The 18763-nt window shown below is 43.6% G+C and overlaps 1 protein-coding gene across 1 annotated transcript in view; it reads right to left on the reverse strand.

Annotated features, from left to right (window-relative positions):
• Ipo8 (importin 8) overlaps positions 1-18387 on the reverse strand; it is a 57612-nt gene extending 39225 nt beyond the window's left edge. The window contains exons 1-8 of the mRNA XM_070038295.1: positions 18211-18387; positions 11574-11655; positions 10452-10608; positions 8776-8934; positions 7609-7765; positions 6380-6469; positions 4587-4681; positions 2278-2362 (exon numbers count right to left, since the gene is read on the reverse strand). Of these exons, the coding sequence (XP_069894396.1) occupies positions 2278-2362; positions 4587-4681; positions 6380-6469; positions 7609-7765; positions 8776-8934; positions 10452-10608; positions 11574-11655; positions 18211-18294 (909 nt within the window). The 5' untranslated portion in view covers positions 18295-18387. The remainder of the gene's footprint in view (positions 1-2277; positions 2363-4586; positions 4682-6379; positions 6470-7608; positions 7766-8775; positions 8935-10451; positions 10609-11573; positions 11656-18210) is intronic.
• Positions 18388-18763: the final 376 nt, after the last annotated feature.

Genomic DNA, 18763 nt, shown 5'->3' on the forward strand with positions numbered 1-18763 from the left:
GGGGGGGGGTGGTCTGGTTGTGGGGCCTGAACTCTGGGCCTGGGCACTGTCCCTCAGCTCTTCAGCTCAAGGCTAGCGCTCTACCACTTGAGCCATAGCGCCACTTCTTGCTTTTTTCTTTTTGCTTATGTGGTGCTGAGGAATCGAACCCAGGGCCTCAGGCATGCAAGGTAAGTACTCTACCACTGAGCCACCTTCCCAGCCCTAAATAATCTTAACCAGGAACTGCTTACTTGTGCCTATCCTCATAGTTACTCAGGAGACTGAGACCTGAAGATCCCAGTTCAAAGCCAATCTGGGCAGGAAAGTCTATGAGATTCTTATCTCTAATTAATCACCAAAATGCTGAAATTGGAGGTGTGGCTAAAGTAGTAGAGCATCAGTCTTGAGGCAGGAAGTCAACTGAGCATTCAAGGTCCTAAGTACAAGTCCCAGTACTGGTACAAAGAAATATAAATAATAATACTAACTGAAAAACATTTTAAAATTTCTATATAGCAAGGGACAGCACAAACAGATTATATTGCTTGGTAAAGAAATTGTTCAAAATAAACATGATTTCAAAAATAGTAATAAAACTGATCAGCTCTTAAAAAATAAACTGGATCTCTAAACCTCATGCCAAAACAAATTCCAGAAGCAGATATTTCTCTATCTACAAAATAATGAAAACAAAGTTCCTAAAAGAAAAATATGACAAAAAGTTTTATTTTATATTCTCAGGTGGAAGATCTTTAATGAAGAGCTTTTTTTTTTAAGCCTGATTAAAGCAGTTCACAAACACCATTGCAAATCAGCTTTTGTTTTTAATTCTTTTTTTTTTAATTGTGAAAATACTGTACAGAGGGGTTACAATTACATGGGCAAGATAATGAGTACATTTCTTATCAAGCATTGTAGCCTCCTCCTTTGTTTCCCCTTCCCATCCGCTCCTCCCCCCCCCCCACCAAAGTTGTAAAGTTCGTTTTTCGACATAACAACTTATACCTTGTAGTCTCATTTTTGCAATGGGTCCACCTGTATCCCTATTTAAACCATTTGTTTTTTTCCCTTCCCTTCCACAAATTATAACAACATCAAATACAGTGAAAGCAGGGGTTATACCATGAGGGAGGGACATACAAAGCAACAAAGAAATAATCTTATAAATGTGTTAGAAATGCAAATCAGCTTTGACTGGTCCAAGGGCCTATTATCAAATTTGTAAGTAGGTTGCAAAATCTTTCAAAACACAAAATTTACTCGTTACCTAAAATCCAGGCTTATTTTATAGAACTTGTCAAAAGTCCTACCATCAGCTAATGCAGGCTAAATAATGATGCTGAGCTTATTATTGCTAATACAATGTAGCTTACACACAGTGTGGTGCCTAAAAGAATGGTTCTTCGCAAAAGAAAAGGAAAGAAAGAAAGGAAGAAAGAGAGAGAGAGAGAGAGAGAGAAAGAAGAAGGAAGGAAGGAAGGAAGGAAGGAAGGAAGGAAGGAAGGAAGGAAGGAAGGAAGGAAGGAAGGAAGGAAGGAAGGAAGGAAGGAGACAAAAAGAGCCAGGAACCATGGTTCATGCTTGTAATTGAGGCTGAGATCAGAATGTTTTGAAGCCAGCCTGTGCAGGAAAATCTGTGAGACTCTTATTTTCTAATGATCCAGCAAAAAGCTAAAAGTGAAAAAGTACAGGTATGGCTCAAATGGTAGAGTACCAGCCTTGAACAAAAAAGCTAAGAGCAGTACTTCAAGCTCCAGTACTGGCACCAAAAAAAAAAAAAAGATACTTGTAAGAAAGCAATCAAATTGAACTAATGGAAGCAGCATGCAATCTAAGCTAAACTAATCTCACTGCTAGGACAATTTCAACAAAAGATCAAAGTCCAAAGCCTAGGAGAACTCAGGAAGGGTAATTCTGATGATGGCTGCCAGAAGAGACTGGATTTTAAAACTACTCCCAAAGCTGCCACTACATCTTCTTTAAATATGTAATGAGTTCATTTGTCTGACATCTACTTTTTTCTTCATGCTGGTACTCAGGCTTGAACCCAGAACCTAGGCACTGCTTTTTCACTCAGAATTAGTGCTCTCCACTGGAGCCACAGTTCCACTTATAGCTTTTTGATAGTTAATTGGGGAGAAGAGTCTCACAGACTTTTCCTGCCCCAGCTGGCTTCAAACTATGATCCTTAGTTCTCAGCCTCTGAGTAGCTAGGATTACAGGAGTGAGCTAGTGGCACCTTAATCAAAAATAGTTGTCAATTATAATCCTATTTTAAAAGTATAAGTTTATTACCTGCTGAATTCCTACAGCATAGGTTTTCAAAAAGAATTCAGAAAACTCAAAGTATTCTTTGGTGACATTTCCTGGGCTTCCATACCTTAAAATTCAAAGAAGAATCATGTCAGTGCTATAAAGTTGAAAAGCAAAGGATGCTCAGCCATCAAAACATGGCCACTGAAAGATGTTTTCTACTGGGCCAGAAAACTACCACATTCCCTTTCACATAAGACACAGAATGAAGCATGCCGAGCTGTGCGGACACTGGCAACCCTTCACCTTTCAGACAGAGCAGTCACCTTCCAAACCAATGGCTCCTAAGGGATTAATAATGGGGGGCAACAACATTCTACCTAATATGTTTCTTTTCATTGATACTTTTAACATTAAAACTGGCCAGGCACTGATAGCTCATGCATGTAATCTTAGTTATTTAGAAAGCTGAGATCTGAGGATCATGGCTCAAAGGCAGCCCCAGCAGAAAAATCTAATTAACAAGCAAAAGGCCAGAAGTGGATCTGTGGCTCAGAGGCGGAGTACTAGCCTTTGGTGAAAAAGCTAAGGAATAATGCTCAGGCTCTGAGTTCAAGCCCCAGCACTGTCATACACACAAAAAAATACATAAATGCATCCATAAATACTTCTTTTTGTTGTTGTTGTTGGTTGTGGGGCCTGAACTCTGGACCTGGGCACTGTCCTTAAGCTCAAGGCTGAAGAGTTAGTTTGAGCCACAGCACCACTTCCGGCTTTCATAAATACTTTTCTTTTTTCTTTTTTTTTGGTCAGTCCTGGGACCTGAACTCTGGGCCTGGGCACTGTCCCTCAGACCTTCAGGTGAAGGCTAGCGCTCTACCACTTGAGCATCAGCCCCACTTCCAGCTTTTTCTGCTTATGTGGTGCTGAGGAATTGAACCCAGGGCCTCATGCATGCAAGGCAAGTGCTCTACCACTGAGCCACCTTCCCAGCCCATAAATACTTTTCAAGTTAAAACTGACCTTATTGAGCTATATAGTTTCTTGCATAATTCCTGGATAGTTCTAAACACCTAATGTTAATTTTTTCATGTTTTTCACAGAATAGAAAAGAGCCAAGTGGCTCTGTGGCTCAAATGGTAGAACACTCACCTTGAGCTGAAGAGCTCGGGGACAGCGCCAGGCCCAGAGTTCAAGCACCACTACTGACAAAAACAAAACACAACTTGGGCTTGGACTGTGGCTTAGTGGTAGAGTGCTTGCCTAGTATGCATAAAGCCCTGTGTTTGATTCCTCAGTACCAGCAGAAAAAGCCAGAAGTGGCTCTATAGCTCATGTGGTAGAGCACTAGCCTTAAGCACAGAGAGGCTCAGGGACAGTGCCCAGGTCCTGTAGTCAAGGCCTAGGACTGGCCAAAAAAAAAAAAAAAATAGAAAAGAGCCAGAGAAAGCTGCCCAATTCCTTTTGACTGCAAAGGCATGAGCACATTAAAGCGACTTTAAACAAAGGGTGACAGGAGGGAAGCAGGGAGACTGTGAGGTAGGGGAGCGTTTTGAGGCTTGAACTCAGGGCCTGGGCATTGTCTCTGAGCTTTTCACTCAGCACTGGTACTCTACCATTTCAGCCATATCTCCACTTCTGGCTTGTTTTGTTGTTGTTGCTGTCAGTTATAGGGCTTGAACTCAGGGTTTAAGTACTTTTCCTGAGCTCTTTTGCTCAAGACTAGAACTATTACCACTTTGAGCTACAATTCCACTTCCAGTTTTTGAGTGGTTGATTGGAGATAAAAGTCTCAAGAGGACATTTCTGCCTGGCTGGCTTCAAACCTCAATCTCTGATCTCAGTCTCCTGAACATCTAGGATTACAGGTGTGACCCACCAGTGCCCAGCCACTTCTAGCTTTTTGGTGATTAATTGGAGAAAAGGATCTCCAGCTCTCCTGCCTGGGCTAGCTTTAAAACGGAATCCTCAGATCTCACTCTCCTAAGTAGCTAAAATACAGGTGTGCACCTTGCATAGGGTTGGCTGGTTGGCTCTTTCTTCTCTATGGTATTAAAAAGGAGGGACTGGGAAGGTGGCTCAGTGGTAGAGCGTTTGCCTTGCATGCCTGAGGCCCTGGGTTCGATTCCTCAGCACCACATAAGCAAAAAGAAAAAAGCCGGAAGTGGCGCTGTGGCTTAAGTGGTAGAGCTCTAGCCTTGAGCTGAAGAGCTGAGGGACAGCGCCCAGGCCCAGAGTCCAAGCCCCACAACTGAACCCCCCCCAAAAAAAGAGGAATAATCACGTTTAGCAGACCAGCAAAGAAACTAGCCTGCTCTGTGTAATGTAGAATCACTGTAATGGAGAATTACCGTTCAAAGAGACGAGCTACAATATGCAGGGCCCACTTCTTACACTTCCACCACACCAGCTCCGGTCTGTCATCCTCATCAATTTGTAGAGTCTCCTAAAGGAGCAAAAACTCAGATTAAATAATACTAGCTACTCAGGAGGCCAAGATCTCAGGATCCAGGTTCAAAGCCAGCCTGGACAGGAAAGTCCATGGGGCTCTTATCTCCAATCAATCAACAAAAAGCCAGAAGTAGAGATGTGACTCAAGTGGTAGAGATATAGCCTTGAACAAAAGAGCTAAGGGGCTGTGCCCAAGCCCAGAGTTCAACCCCTGTACTAGCATTACAAATAATAATAATAAATTGCTGGGTAGGAATTAAATAAGCACAATACATTTCATTAAACATTGCTATTAGGCACATTCATCATTTGCCACACCTCCACTTTAAGAATAAGCAGGGAAAAAAATTGCTAACACCTTGGTAAGACTCTGAGATAATGAAATGGTTCTACATTTTGATCTTGGTGAAAGGGACACAACTGTATCTTGTCCAACTTTGCTAAGCTATACCCAGCATGCACCAATCCTGAATACAATCCTCAGATCCAAAAATAAAAATCTTGAACTTTTAAAATACAAGGATGTTTTGTTTTTATTTTGTCAGTTATGAGACTTGAACTAAGGGCCTGGGCACTGTCCTGAGCTCTTTTGCTCAAGGCTAGCACCCTACCACTCTGAGCCACAGCTCCACTTCCGGTTTCAAGTGTTTAATTGGTGATAAAAGTCTCATGGAGACTTTTCTGACCAGGCTGGCTTCAAACTGTGATTCTCATATTCTCATATTTCAGCCTCCTGAGTAGCTTGAACTACAGGTGTGAGCCACCAGCACCCAGTGCCCAATAGATTCTTATCTTCAATACTCAAAAAATGGAAGTAGATCTGTGGTTCAAGTGGTAGAGTGCCAGCCTTGAGCAAAAAGCCAAAGTGACAGCACCTGGGCTGAGTTTAAGCCTCCCCCTCCCCCACACAAAAGGTAAAAATTATATATATATGTTTTTAAAATAAAATGTTATTTACATAAAGAAAAAAAGAGGGCTGAGAATGTGGCTTAGTGGTAGAGTGCTTGCCAGGCATGCATGAAGCCCTGGGTTTGTTTCCTCAGTACCACATAAATAGTACCACCATAAACAGAAAAAAGCTGGGAGTGGCACTGTGGCTCAAGTGGTAGAACACTAGCCTTGAGTACAGAGAGGCTCAGGGACAGTGCCTAGGCCCTAAGTTTAAGCCCAGGACTGGCAAGAAAAGAAAAAAGGAAGGAGGGGAGGGAAGGGAAGGGGGAAACTAGATAAACACTAAGCTTTTAAAAGGATTTTTACTATTTTTAGTTATAATTATTTTTATAAATTTAAGCTTTCTAGACTAAGTATTATGAGTTATTTCATTTTAGTTTGTCTGTTGTTTTGTGTGTGCTAGTACTGGGGATTGAACTCAGGGCCTTGTACTCTTGCTTGGCTTTTTCATTTAAGATTACTTGAGCCACACCTCCACTTTTAGCTTTTTGCTGGTTCGTCATACGTAACAGTCTCATGGACTTTCCTGCTCAGACTGGCTTCAAACCTCAATCCTCAAATCTCAGCCTCCCAATTAGGAAGGATTAGAGGTATGAGTCACTGGCCCCTGTTATTTTACTAACATTATAGTAATCTTTTCTTTTTGTTGTTGTTTAAAATAGGCTGAAATAATGCATTGGCCTACTAAAAGTACTCTAAGCCCATTTCCCCAGTTTTAATAAGAAACAGAGCTCCATCTTACAGGAGGAACAGTCCTGTCGAGAATGGTTCGGAAAATCTCCATCCACGTTGTCATGATTTGCTTATTCACCAGCTGAAGGGGCAAGGCATACTAGAAAACAGAACAAAAACATAAACAACTCTTCTTCCTGTCCATCAAGATCAGTCGTTTTATCTACAATGGAAGATTCAAACATATAAACAAGCCAGAATTTAAGCATGAAAATAGCAGTTTCATATGACTGAACCTAAAATTTAACTTAAAATAGGTCCATAGCATATATATATATATATATACATATATACATATATATATATATACATATATATATATGTATATATATATATGTATATATATATACATATATATATACATATATATATGTATATATATATATACATATATATATATACATATATATATATATATATATATATACACACACACATGTGTACTTAAAATTTAGAAATATACATGTCGTGAGTTGTCTCTCTGAACCGTTTTTTCAATTTCTTTTAAATATAGCTAGATGCCAATAGCTCATGGCTGTAATCCTAGTTATTCAAGAGACTGATATGTGAGGATCAAACAAGCTGGAACAGACAAATCCAAGATACTTTTATTTCCAATTAACCAGCAAAAAACTGGAAGTATAGCTGTGGCTCAAATGGTAGAGCACCAACCCTGAACAGTAAAACTATGCAGAGAAAGGAAGGAAGGAAGAGAATGGAAGCAAGAGACAGAGAGCGAGGAAGGGAGGGAGAAAAAAAGAGAAGGAGAGACAGAAGGGGGAGGGAGGGAGGAGAAGGGAAAGACAGGAAGGAGGGAGTGGAGGAAGTGAAAGGAAAGAGAGGAGGGAATAGTTAAAATCAAGGAAATTAAGCTACTAAACCTTTGTTAGCTTTAGTTTGGGTCAAAAGCAAAGAAATCATCAATGATTTCCCAATAAAAGAGGACTCTCTTCTTCCCCTTCCTCTTCTAGAATGATGGCCCACCTACCAGCAGGGATGCTTTAAACTGCTAAGTACAAGTTTAAGGGAAATAACACTTGGTTCTCGATTACTCAGACTTCATACATGGAGCAAGAGCACAGAGACACTGATGGTTGTGGGAAGTTGGGTGAATTCTATGAGCCTGTTTCTTCTGAGAAATTTTTAAAAGAAATCTGTGTGAGAATATATCACAATTTTTAATAACAATTCACTTACTGGGCACTTTTCACAGGTTAGTCTTCTGCAGTGGAAACCTACCTGAACCAGTGCATAAAAGATTTTCAGAATCTGCTTCTGTAGTAATACAGAATAATGGGAGGGATCAGGAAGAAGTTGCATAATTTGTTGCTGAATTCGTGGCAGAAATATCTGCATTGCTGCTATGAGTGGTTCTCTTTCTTCTGCTTTCTTATATCTACATGAACAATAAATAATAAAAGAAAACAAGTAATTTCTTTCCCTTTCCCCCAAAAGGCTACAACAATTAATGAAATATACAGATTACATCTGGTGCCAGTGGCTCATACCTGTAATTCTAGCTATTTAGGAGGCTAAGATCTAAAAATCAAGGTTCAAAGCCAGCACAGGCTGTTTTTCTTTCTTTTTTTGCCAGTCCTGGGGCTTGAACTCAGGACCTGGGAACTGTCCTTGAGCTTCCTTTGCTCAAGGAGACCACTCTACCACTTGAGCCACCGCACCACTTCTGGCTTTTTCTGTTCGTGTGGTACTGAGGAATCGAACCCAGGGCTTCACGCATACTAGGTAAGCACTCTACCACTAAGTCACATTCCCAGCCCTGAAAGACTCCTATCTTCAAGTAACCACCAAAAGGCTGGAAATGGAGCTGTAGCTTAATGGGTAGAGTGAGTGAAAAAATTAAGGAACAGCAGCTACCTCACCTCCAACTCCAGGCCCCAAGTTCAAACCTCAGTACCTAAACTAAAAAGTTAAACTAACCCAGTCACTAGTGTGACTCATATCTGTAATCCAGGCTTCTCAGGAAGTTGAGATCTGAGGATCACAATTTGAAGCCAACCAGAGTAGACAAATCCTAGAGACTCATCTCCAACTAACAAACAAAAGCTGGAAGTGGAGGTGTGCCTCAAGTGACAGTATCAGCCTTGAGTAATAAAACTAAGAGAGTGCCCAGACCCTGAGTTCAAGCCCTAGTATACACACACACACACACACACACACACACACACACACACTATATATATATATATATATATATATATATATACACACACACATATAATAGCTATGTAGGTAAGGAGAATAAAGTTTCTTTGAATACATGTTTCAATGTGTTAACTCTGATGGTTTCAGTCACATCATCTTGCATAGCACACCAGCAGATCCCCTTGTAGCTGACTTTCAGTGTCCCCCAGGGCTGTTCTCCTCAGTCAGAGAGAACCAACTTACTCATAAGTCTTCACTAGCTGATACAAACACAGCAAGCTGCCCAGCCAGCTCCCACTGCTCTGTGATTGCAAGTAGCAGTCTATCTTGTCCACCACAGCCGGCCAGTATCCAGGAAAATCATGCTTGATAATAACGCGAAGACACATAGTTAACTGCACTCTGGAAGGGGGCAGAGGGGAATGCAGTAGTTATGAATATCACGTATCAAAGAGTTCTAGCATTTCCCATGAAAGTGTTCTAGAAGCCAAGAACCTGTGGCTCAGGGCTGTAAGCCTAGGCACTCTGAAGGCTGCGGTCTGAGGATCATGATTTGAAGCCAGCCTGAGCAGAAAAGTCCATGAGACTCTTTTTTTTGTTGTTGTTGGTTGTGGGGCTTGAACTCTGGGCCTGAGTGCTGTCCCTCAGCTCTTCAGCTCAAGGCGAGCGCTCTACCACTTGAGCTACAGCGCCACTTCCGGTTTTCTGGTGGTTTATTGGAGATAGGAGTCTCACAGTCTCTCCTGCCCGGGCTGGCTTTGAACCGCGATCCTCATATCTCAGCCTCCTGAGTAGCTAGGATTACAGGCGTGAGCCACCAGCGCCCGGCTTCCATGAGACTCTTAACTCCAATTAATCACCAAAAAGCCAAAAGTAGTGGAGCTGTAGTTCAAAGGGTAATGTGGAGCCTTAAGCAAAAGAAGCTCAGGGACAGTGCCCAGGCCCTGAGTTCAAACCCCAGGACACAGACACACACAGAGTATTCTGTTGCTGGGCACTGCTCAGCAATCGTACACACACACACACACACACACACACACACACACACACACACACACACACACACACACACACTCTCTCTCTCTCTCTCTCTCTCTCTCTCTCTCTCTCTATTCTGTTGCTGGGCACTGCTCAGCAATCGTTTACACACACACAGTATTCTGTTGCTGGGCACTGCTCAGCAATCGTTTACACACACACACACACACACACACACAGTATTCTGTTGCTGGGCACTGCTCAGCAATCGTTTACACACACACACACACAGTATTCTGTTGCTGGGCACTGCTCAGCAATCGTTTACACACACACACACACACACAGAGTATTCTGTTGCTGGGAACTGCTCAGGAATTGTTTACACACACACAGAGTATTCTGTTGCTGGGCACTGCTCAGCAATCGTTTACACACACACACACACACACACACACACACACACACACACACACAGAGTATTCTGTTGCTGGGCACTGCTCAGCAATCATTTACACACACACACACAGAGTATTCTGTTGCTGGGAACTGCTCAGGAATCGTTTACACACACACACACACAGAGTATTCTGTTGCTGGGCACTGCTCAGCAATCGTTTACACACTTACACACACACACACACACACACACACACAGAGTATTCTGTTGCTGGGCACTGCTCAGCAACCGTTTTATCCAATTAACTACCAAAAAGCCAAAAGTAGAGGTATATAGCTCCAATGGCAGAGTGCCAGCCTTGAACAGAAAAAAAAACAAACAAGGGAGAATGTGAAGTTATGACTTAAAACCCCAATACTGGCACCAAAATAAATAATCTAAATAAAATAAATAAAACAAAACCTGACGCTGCAGAGTAAATCACACAGATCCATCACCAGACCAGTCCCTCTTCCCAGGAGCCACCCAGAGCATGTCATACCTCACTAGATCAGGAGAGCGAATGATGCCTTCCACTATATTATCTCGAATCTGTTGCCGGTCATTCTCATGGATGTTGAATGGGAATACAGCTTCTCCGGGTGGAGGTTCTCGGTCTGGCCAATACTGCGTCACCATGTTCTTCAGGTAGATGGCAGCTATGTGATAGGTACAATGTCCTTAGTCCATCTCTACAGGACAGGCTAAACCCCTCAGTGTGAATGAACCTGCCATCTAGCAGACACAGAAAATCTTACAGGTATAAATAAATGAGGTGGGAAGGGGAGTGGGTACAAATTTAAAGGTTTCACTTTGGCTAGGTGCTCAAGCCTGTAAGTTTAGTTACTCAGGAGGCTGAGATCTGAGGATCATGGTTCAAAATCAGCCCCAGCAGGAAACTTCTTGAGACTCTCCTCTCCAACTAACCAGCAAAAAGCCAAGTGATAGAGTGCCAGCTTTGAGTGTAAAAAACTAAGAGACAGCATTCAGACCCTGAGTTCAAGCCCCAGTACTAACATACACACAAAATTTTTCAATAAAAAATAAAATCAAAATAAAGCCAGAAGAGCACCAGTCATAGTAGCTCACATTTGTAATCCCTGATATTCAGGAGGTACAGGCTAAGAAGATCAATTTGAGGCAAGCCCCAGGACCAGCAATAAATAAATAAATAAATAAAAATAAATAAATGTAATAAAACGTAAAGCAAAAAGGTCTAGATATGTGATTCAGGAATAGCACTCAGACCCTGAGTTCAAGCCCCAGGACTCATACACACTACACATATGCATACACACACACACACACACACACACACACACACACACACACACACACACATCCAACTAGATGCTGGTGACTCACACCTGTAATCTTAGCTACTCAGGATGCTGAGATCTGAGGATTATGATTTGAAAGCTGAAAGAAGAGTTGTAGCTCAAGTGGAAAAGGAAAAAAAAAAAACAAGCAAAAATGATAGGCTCTGAGTCAGTCCCCAGAACTGGCATAATATTAAATAATTAATTGATACATATATAAAAAGGCAAAAACCAACTGAAGGAAAATATGTAAAATATACAAAATATATATGACAAATATATAAAAGGATTAAAAATCAACTCACCTGCCTGGCGTACGGGGAATTCCACATTGTCAGAGACTATAATCCGAAGTAAACTGGGAGCAAAATTGATAATCTTGTAGGACTGAAATCACAAAGAAATGTTTTAGGAAAAAAGCAATATAAATGAGCAGCTATCAGCATCTGTTACTGACTACACTACTTACACATTATAAACAAGACAACAGCAGAACAGACAAAATAGTATTAAAACCAACTGGAGACTAAGCACCTGTAAATCCTAGCTACTCAAGAGGCTGAGTATGAGAATCTCAATTCAAAGGCAGTGTGGGCAAAGTCCATGGGATTCTTTTCTCCAATTAACCAGCAAAAGCCAGAACTGGATGTGTGGCTCAAATGGTAAAGCATCAACCTTGACCAGAAAAACTAAGAGACAGTGTGAGGACCTAGGTTCAAGCCCCAGTTCTGGCACTGGCACTGACACAGTGACTCACACCTCTCTCTCTCTCTCTCTCTCTCTCTCTCACACACACACACAAAACACACAGAGGCACCTGCAGCCAGAGAGGAGCCAATACAGACAGGATATCAAAGGCACTCTAGTTTTGATTCTGTCATCTTTCCTATGAATTTAATTATAATAGCATTTGTGTATGTGTGTGTGCGCACATGTACATGTGCACACACCAGTACTGATCATTATTACTTGGCTTTTTCCCCTCAAGACTGGCATTCTACCCCTTAAGCCACACCTCCACTTCTGGCTTTGTGCTGGTTAGAAATAAGAGCCTCTCCAATTTGCCTGAGCTGGCTTTGAATTAGGATCCTTGGATTTCAGCATCCTGAATAGTTAGGATTGCAGGTGTGACCCACCAGAGCCCAGTTATACTAATTTATTAAAGCAAATGTTTGATTAAAAGATAAATTTGGAGAAAAGTGGCATTCTTTAAGGTATTGACCATTATACCCAAGAGCACTGTGCCCTGCAAACTTTCCTATATGCCTCAATAAAATTCTGAGTTAGGGCTGGGAAGGTAGCTAAGTGGTAGAGTGCTTGCCTTGCATGCATGAGGCCCTGGGTTCAATTCCTCAGCACCACATAAGCAGAAAAAGCCAGAGGTGGCACTGTGGCTCAAGTGGTAGAGTGCTAGCCTTGAGCTGAAGAGCTGAGGGACAGCACCCAAGCCTAGAGTTTAAGCTCTATGAACAGAAAAAAAAATAATAATCTAAATTATAATTATCCTACCTTCAGCCAGGTACCAGTGGCTCACTCCTGTAATCCTACCTGTCTTACAAGGCTGAGATCTGAATGTCAAGGTTCAAAACCAACCCAGGAAGGAAAGTCCATGACACTCTTATGGTCCAATTAACCACTAAAAAGCCAGAATGGATTTGTGGCTCAAGGGGTAGAACACCAACCTTGAGCAAAAAATCTCAAGGACAGCATCCAAGCCCTGAGTTCAAGCCCTAGTACTAACACAATATATATTATACTAATCATAAAAACTGACTTAATTTTTTAAAGCCTTATAATCTATAAATACAAAGTATCTTTTACACTGGATGAATGCTCCTTACTTGAAAGTATCTATTTGATTTCAGCACTGATGCCACTTGACACACTACTTTGCAACTGTTTATCATTTTCAAGAACCTAGGAAACTTTGTCTCCTTTTAACTTGCATTAAAGGAAGACTAATTTGGTCAGCTAAAACTATCAGGAACAAATTCTAATATATCTGATATGTCAAAACATTTTATTTTCACAACTCTTTTTTTCTTTTTTCTTTTTTTCTTATTTTTTTTTGGGGGGGGTCCAGTCGTGGGGCCTGAACTCTGGCCTGGGCGCTGTCCCTCAGCTCTTCAGCTCAAGGCTAACGCTCTACCACTTGAACCACAGCGCCACTTCCAGCTTTTTTCTTTATGTGGTGCTGAGGAATCGAACCCAGGGCCTCATGAATGCAAGGCAGGCGCTCTACCACTGAGCCACCTTCCCAGCCCCCCCCCTTTTTTTCTTTTAAATGCTGGTACTGGGGCTTAAACTCACAGCCTCACAGTCTCCCTAAGCTTTTTCACTCAAGGCTATCACTCTACCACCTGAGCCACACCTCTACCTGCAGATTTTGGTAGTTATTGGCAATAAGCATCTGTTGGTCTTTCCTTTCCCAGCTAGCTTCAAATAGCGATCCTTAGATTCCAACCTCCTGAGTAGCTAGGATTACAGGTGTGAGCCACTGGCACCTGGCCCATCCAATTTCTTGTTCTCCAGGCTTCAAGCAATCCGTAGATTCCAACTTCCTGAGTAGCTAAGATTACAGGTGTAAACCACTGGCACCTGGCCCATCCAATTTCTTGTTCTCCAGGCTTCAAGTTTCTAACAAAATAAATTGGCTCATGTCTCAATGATTGATTGGAGATAATTACTTTGATCTGTGAAGTGTTCTGAAGAGACAGATTGGGTCCTTCATGAAATCCAGCATTTTCTGAGAATTCATATAAAGCAAAGACTGAGCTAGGCACCAATGGCACTGGAACACACATTTGCACATGTACACAGCAAAGACCTGCTGTTTCCCTATTCTCTGACTCAGTGGCCCAACTCCATGTGCTTTTCTATTCTTCAGCACATCAGGTCTGGGGCAAAGACTTTTGTAGAACCTGCTAGTTCCTTTGTTCAGAAAAGGTCACTCATTGACAACCTAACATCTGAGTGTCTGCCACAGTACAACACCGCTGTTTATAAGTCATAGCATGCCACCTCAGGCTTTATTCAGTATTATCCTGAATTCAGGACATACCTGAAATTATATCACTTACTTGTCCACATGCCCCATTAACAGGTAAGCAAGCTCCATGTTTTCTGTTTTTTGTTTTTGTTTTTCAAGTACTAGAGCTTGAAATTAGGGACTGGGTGTTCTCCCTTAGCTTTTTCATTCAAGATTAGCACACTACTGCTTGAGCCACAGTTCTATTTCTGGCTTTTTCCTGGCTGACTGGAGATAAAGAGTTTCATGGACTTTTCTATCCAGGCTTACTATGAACCTCAATCCTTAGATCTCAGCCTCCTGAGTAGCTGTAATTACAGGTGCAAGCCACAGGCTCCTGGCTTGAGAACACACTCTTTTGTCTATAATACAACTTGGCAAACAGATTCATTATCCTCATAAACAAAATGTCTTCAAGAACTGAGGGTGTTCCATTCTAAAGCACTTGCCTAGCACACATGAATGATTGGGTTCAATACCCAGCACTTAAAGAAAAAAAGACTTGTACAGCAAGAAAAATAGGAATTCCAAAACTTGGCCATAAAAGGTAATCACTTATTCCTTATTGGCACATGTGTAAACTGATTTATTAAAAGACAGCTAATGCTGGGCATCTAGGACAAATCCATAATCCTAGCACTAAGGAAACAGATAAGAGAATTTCAAGTTTGAGATCTTTCTAGTGAGATCCTCTTTCAAAAAAAGAGAAGCCACCAGGTGCTGGAGTACCATGTCTGTAATCCTAGCTACCTAAAAGAATGAGATCTGAGGATCACAGTTCAAAGCCAGCCCAAGCAGAAAAGTTCATGAGACTCTTATCTCCAATAAACTATCAAAAACCTCGAAGTAGAGATGTGGCTCAAGTGATAGAGTACCAGCATTGAGTAAAAAAAAAAAAAAAAAAAAAAAAAGCCAAGTTAGAGCTTACACGCCCAAGTCCAAGCCCCAGGCCTGGCGCGCATGCACACACATGTACACGTACATGTATATACACAGAGAGTATAGGATTCATTCTTGATATTTTGAGGCAAAAGTCAAATATAATTCCCAAGTGACAGTCACTTGTGAAAGAAACATGTTGACCTGGAAATACAGAGAACTTATCTTTCACAGCACAGGCTATGAAGCTGAGAGCTGAAGGAACTTGCTTCTCTGAAAGGCATGCAAAGATCAGTCAGTACACTGAAAAAGCTGTCCCATTTCCTGGGCAAAGAATATTTGCTGAGAGAAAAAATAAATACATAAATAAGTACACTAAAATAAACAGTCCTGGTGCTAGGGATACAGCTCAGTGGTAAAGTACCTCCCTAGAATGTGCCTAACCCTGGAGTTGCTCTCCATCACTGCAATCAATCAATTAGTAAATAAATAAATGAAATATAAAAGAACTGGACTATAACTGTTTTTGGTGTGTATACTGGAAGTGGAACTTGAACTCGGAGCCTCATGCTCTTGCTCAGCTTTTTCTGAACAAGACTGACAGTCTACCACGTGAGCCAAACCTCTACTTCCAGCATTTTTGGTGGTTAATTCTCCAATAAGAGCCCGGCGCTAATGGCTCACACCTGTAATCCTAGCTACTCAGGAGGCTGAGATCTGAAGATCGCAGTTTGAAGCCAGCCTGGGCAGGAAACTCCAATAGACTCTAATCTCCAACAACTACTCAGAAAAAGCTGGAAGTGATACTGTAGCTCACATGGTAGAGTGCTCTCCTTAAACAAAAGAAACTCAGGAACAGAGCCCATGCCCAGAGTTCAAGCCCTGGGGGGGGGGGGGGGGGAGGCGGGGGGGGGGGGGAGTCTCTGGGCTTTGGGATTTTCTGCCAAGCTGGTTCTGAACCTGGATCATCACTAGCTGGGATTACAGGTGTCAGCCACTGCTGCCTGTCTAGACCATAACTGCTTATAGTAGGCATCTACTCATTTATTTGAAAAAACAGGAAGATATTTTGGTAGTAAAGAATCAGAATACACACCCCAATATCATATCTATAGTCTAGAGTGGAAGGTTAAGTGGCATTTCATTTCAGTCTTCTGCTTACAATTACTAAAAACTTGGTGAATGCGCATTACAATACAAAGAGCATTCTGTATAACAAAGAGTGGCATAGCAACAAGTTACTTTGGTAGACTGATTGACTGACTGTAGTCCTGAGGATGAGAGGATGAACCCAGGACTTTGTGCATGTACAGACCAGGATTCTAGGCTGCAGGAGAGATGGACTGTGATAAAGCATATAAATATGGGGCAAACAACAGGAATAGATTTGGACTAAAATACCATGACATCTCCTAGTACTTCCAGCTTTCTCATCTACCTCTCCTACTTTTACAACATCTCCTGATGTATCAGATACAAAGCAAGGTTGGGCAGAAAGAGGCCAGAAAGTAATGACATCAAAGATAGGTTCCTGATGAACAGGATCAAAGAGATTAGCAACTTCAGCCTAAGGAGAAGATCACAAACAGGCCAACTCTCTCTTCAAATGGTACATCACATGTTCAGCTTTCTCTCTTCTCCTTCCTTTCTTTCTTTTGACTTCTTTCCTTCCTCCCCCCACCCTTTTTTTCTTTTTTTCTTTTTGGTTGGTCATGGGGCCTGAACTCTGGGCTTGGGTGCCGTCCCTCAGCTCTTCAGCTCAAGACTAGCGTTCTACCACTTGAGCCATAGCACTGGCTTTTTCTGCTTATGTGGTGCTGAGGAATTGAACCCAGGGCCTCATGCATGCAAGGCAAGCACTCTACCACTGAGCCACCTTCCCAGCCACCCTCCCTCCCTTCTTATGTGTGGTTGTACTAGGGCTTGAACTCAAGGACCTGGGAGCTTTCCCTTAGCTTTTTCCCACTCAAGACTATTACTCTACCACTTGAGCCACAAGTCCTCTCTCTCTCTGTATATATGTATGTATGTATGTATGTATGTATGTATGTATGTATCTCTTGCGAATCCTGGATTCACATCTACTTTGAACTCCACAGATTCACACGGCGAACTGATCTGAAGTCAACTCAAACAAAAAAACAATCCTGCCAGGTGCTACTGCTTCACATCTATCATCCTAGCTATTCAGGAGGCTGAGATCCGAGGATGGACGTTTGAAGCAAGCGGGGCAGCCAAATCCTGGAAACTCCTAGTTCTCCAAACAACTAGCAAAAAGCCAGGAGTGAAGCTGTGGGTTCAAGTGGCAGAGCACTATCCTTGACTAAAAAAGCCAACTAAGAGCAGGAGGTCTTGAGTTCAAACCCCAGTATCTGCAAAGACCAAAAAAAAAAAAAAAAAAAGAATGATGAGGATAATGCTTGGAACCAAATCAAGGCTGGTTTGAACGCAAGAGAAGTCTTTTACATTCTGGCATTTAAAAGAAATCCCACCAAACACACCTGACTTAATTTGTCTTTGGCAAGGCCCAGGGCAGCTGGCTGCTCTTCCCGGAGCAACTTCCAACAGCGCTGCCCAGCTCCGGTAGAACGGTCCCCGGTGTCAAAGCTGTCCCGCCAACCCCACCCACGCAGGCTAAGGGTAGGCTCGGCCACGCCAGCACCTGGGTGGTGGCTGGGTCTGGGACCGAGAGTGCTGGGGTTCGAATACGCCCTGACGCCCGTGCGGCCCCCGAGTTGAGGTGCAGGGAAGGAAAAGAAATCCATCTCCGTTCCTAACCCCCGAAAACGCCAGCAAGGTGGCAGCCGCTTCTGGACGCGTCCGGAACAGGCTGCGAGGACCTCACGAAGAGGCGGCGGCTGGGGCCAACAGGTGCCGCCGGCAGCACGCCCAGGTCCCCGGCCGCGGGGGGCCCGCGGGGGGCCCCGCAGGCCCGGGGCGGCCGGAGGGCGGGGCGCGGCGCCCCGGAAGGAGGGCGAGCCCGCCCGCGCCGGGGCCCCTCCGGCCGCGAGTCGCGCGCCGCGGCCGCCCCTCACCTGGTTGAGCTCGTTCTCGGCCGCGATCCGGAGCTTCGGGTCGATGGTGCCCTTGAGCGCCTGAATGATCCGGTTGAGGTCCATAGCCCCGGCTGGGGGCTCCACAGCCCCCGGGCGCGCTAGGCCAGACTGCAGCTGTAGTTCTTCTCCGGACCCTCGCCGCCGCCGCCGCCTCCCCCCCCCCCCGCGCCCCCTGGCTCGCCTCAACCCGCACCCCCGCCGCCGCCGCCGCCACCTGCAGCCACTGGCTGCGCCACACCGGCTCCGCGCCCCCGGGCCTCCCGCTGTCCCCCCCACAACGCGCTCTCCATTCACCCTTTTACGACGGCCAGGGGGAGGCGGGAGAAGAGGAGGAAGCCACACCTGCTTTACGGCGGTCTCTGACCCGCCCCCCCCTCGCCCCGCCCCACCTCCCGGGCGTCAGGCAGTGAGCCGCTCCCGCAGGAGGCCGCCATGACGCCGTACGGAAAGCGAGCTCGGCTTCCTCCAAAGGCCGCCGAAGTCCTACAGGAAGCTGCCATGTTCTTGTACGGAAAGCGTCCTCCCGCTTCCT

Source organism: Dipodomys merriami, unplaced genomic scaffold, assembly GCF_024711535.1.
Source record: "Dipodomys merriami isolate MVZ:Mamm:240054 unplaced genomic scaffold, mDipMer1.0.p SCAF_10, whole genome shotgun sequence".
NCBI classification, from domain to species: domain Eukaryota; kingdom Metazoa; phylum Chordata; class Mammalia; order Rodentia; family Heteromyidae; genus Dipodomys; species Dipodomys merriami.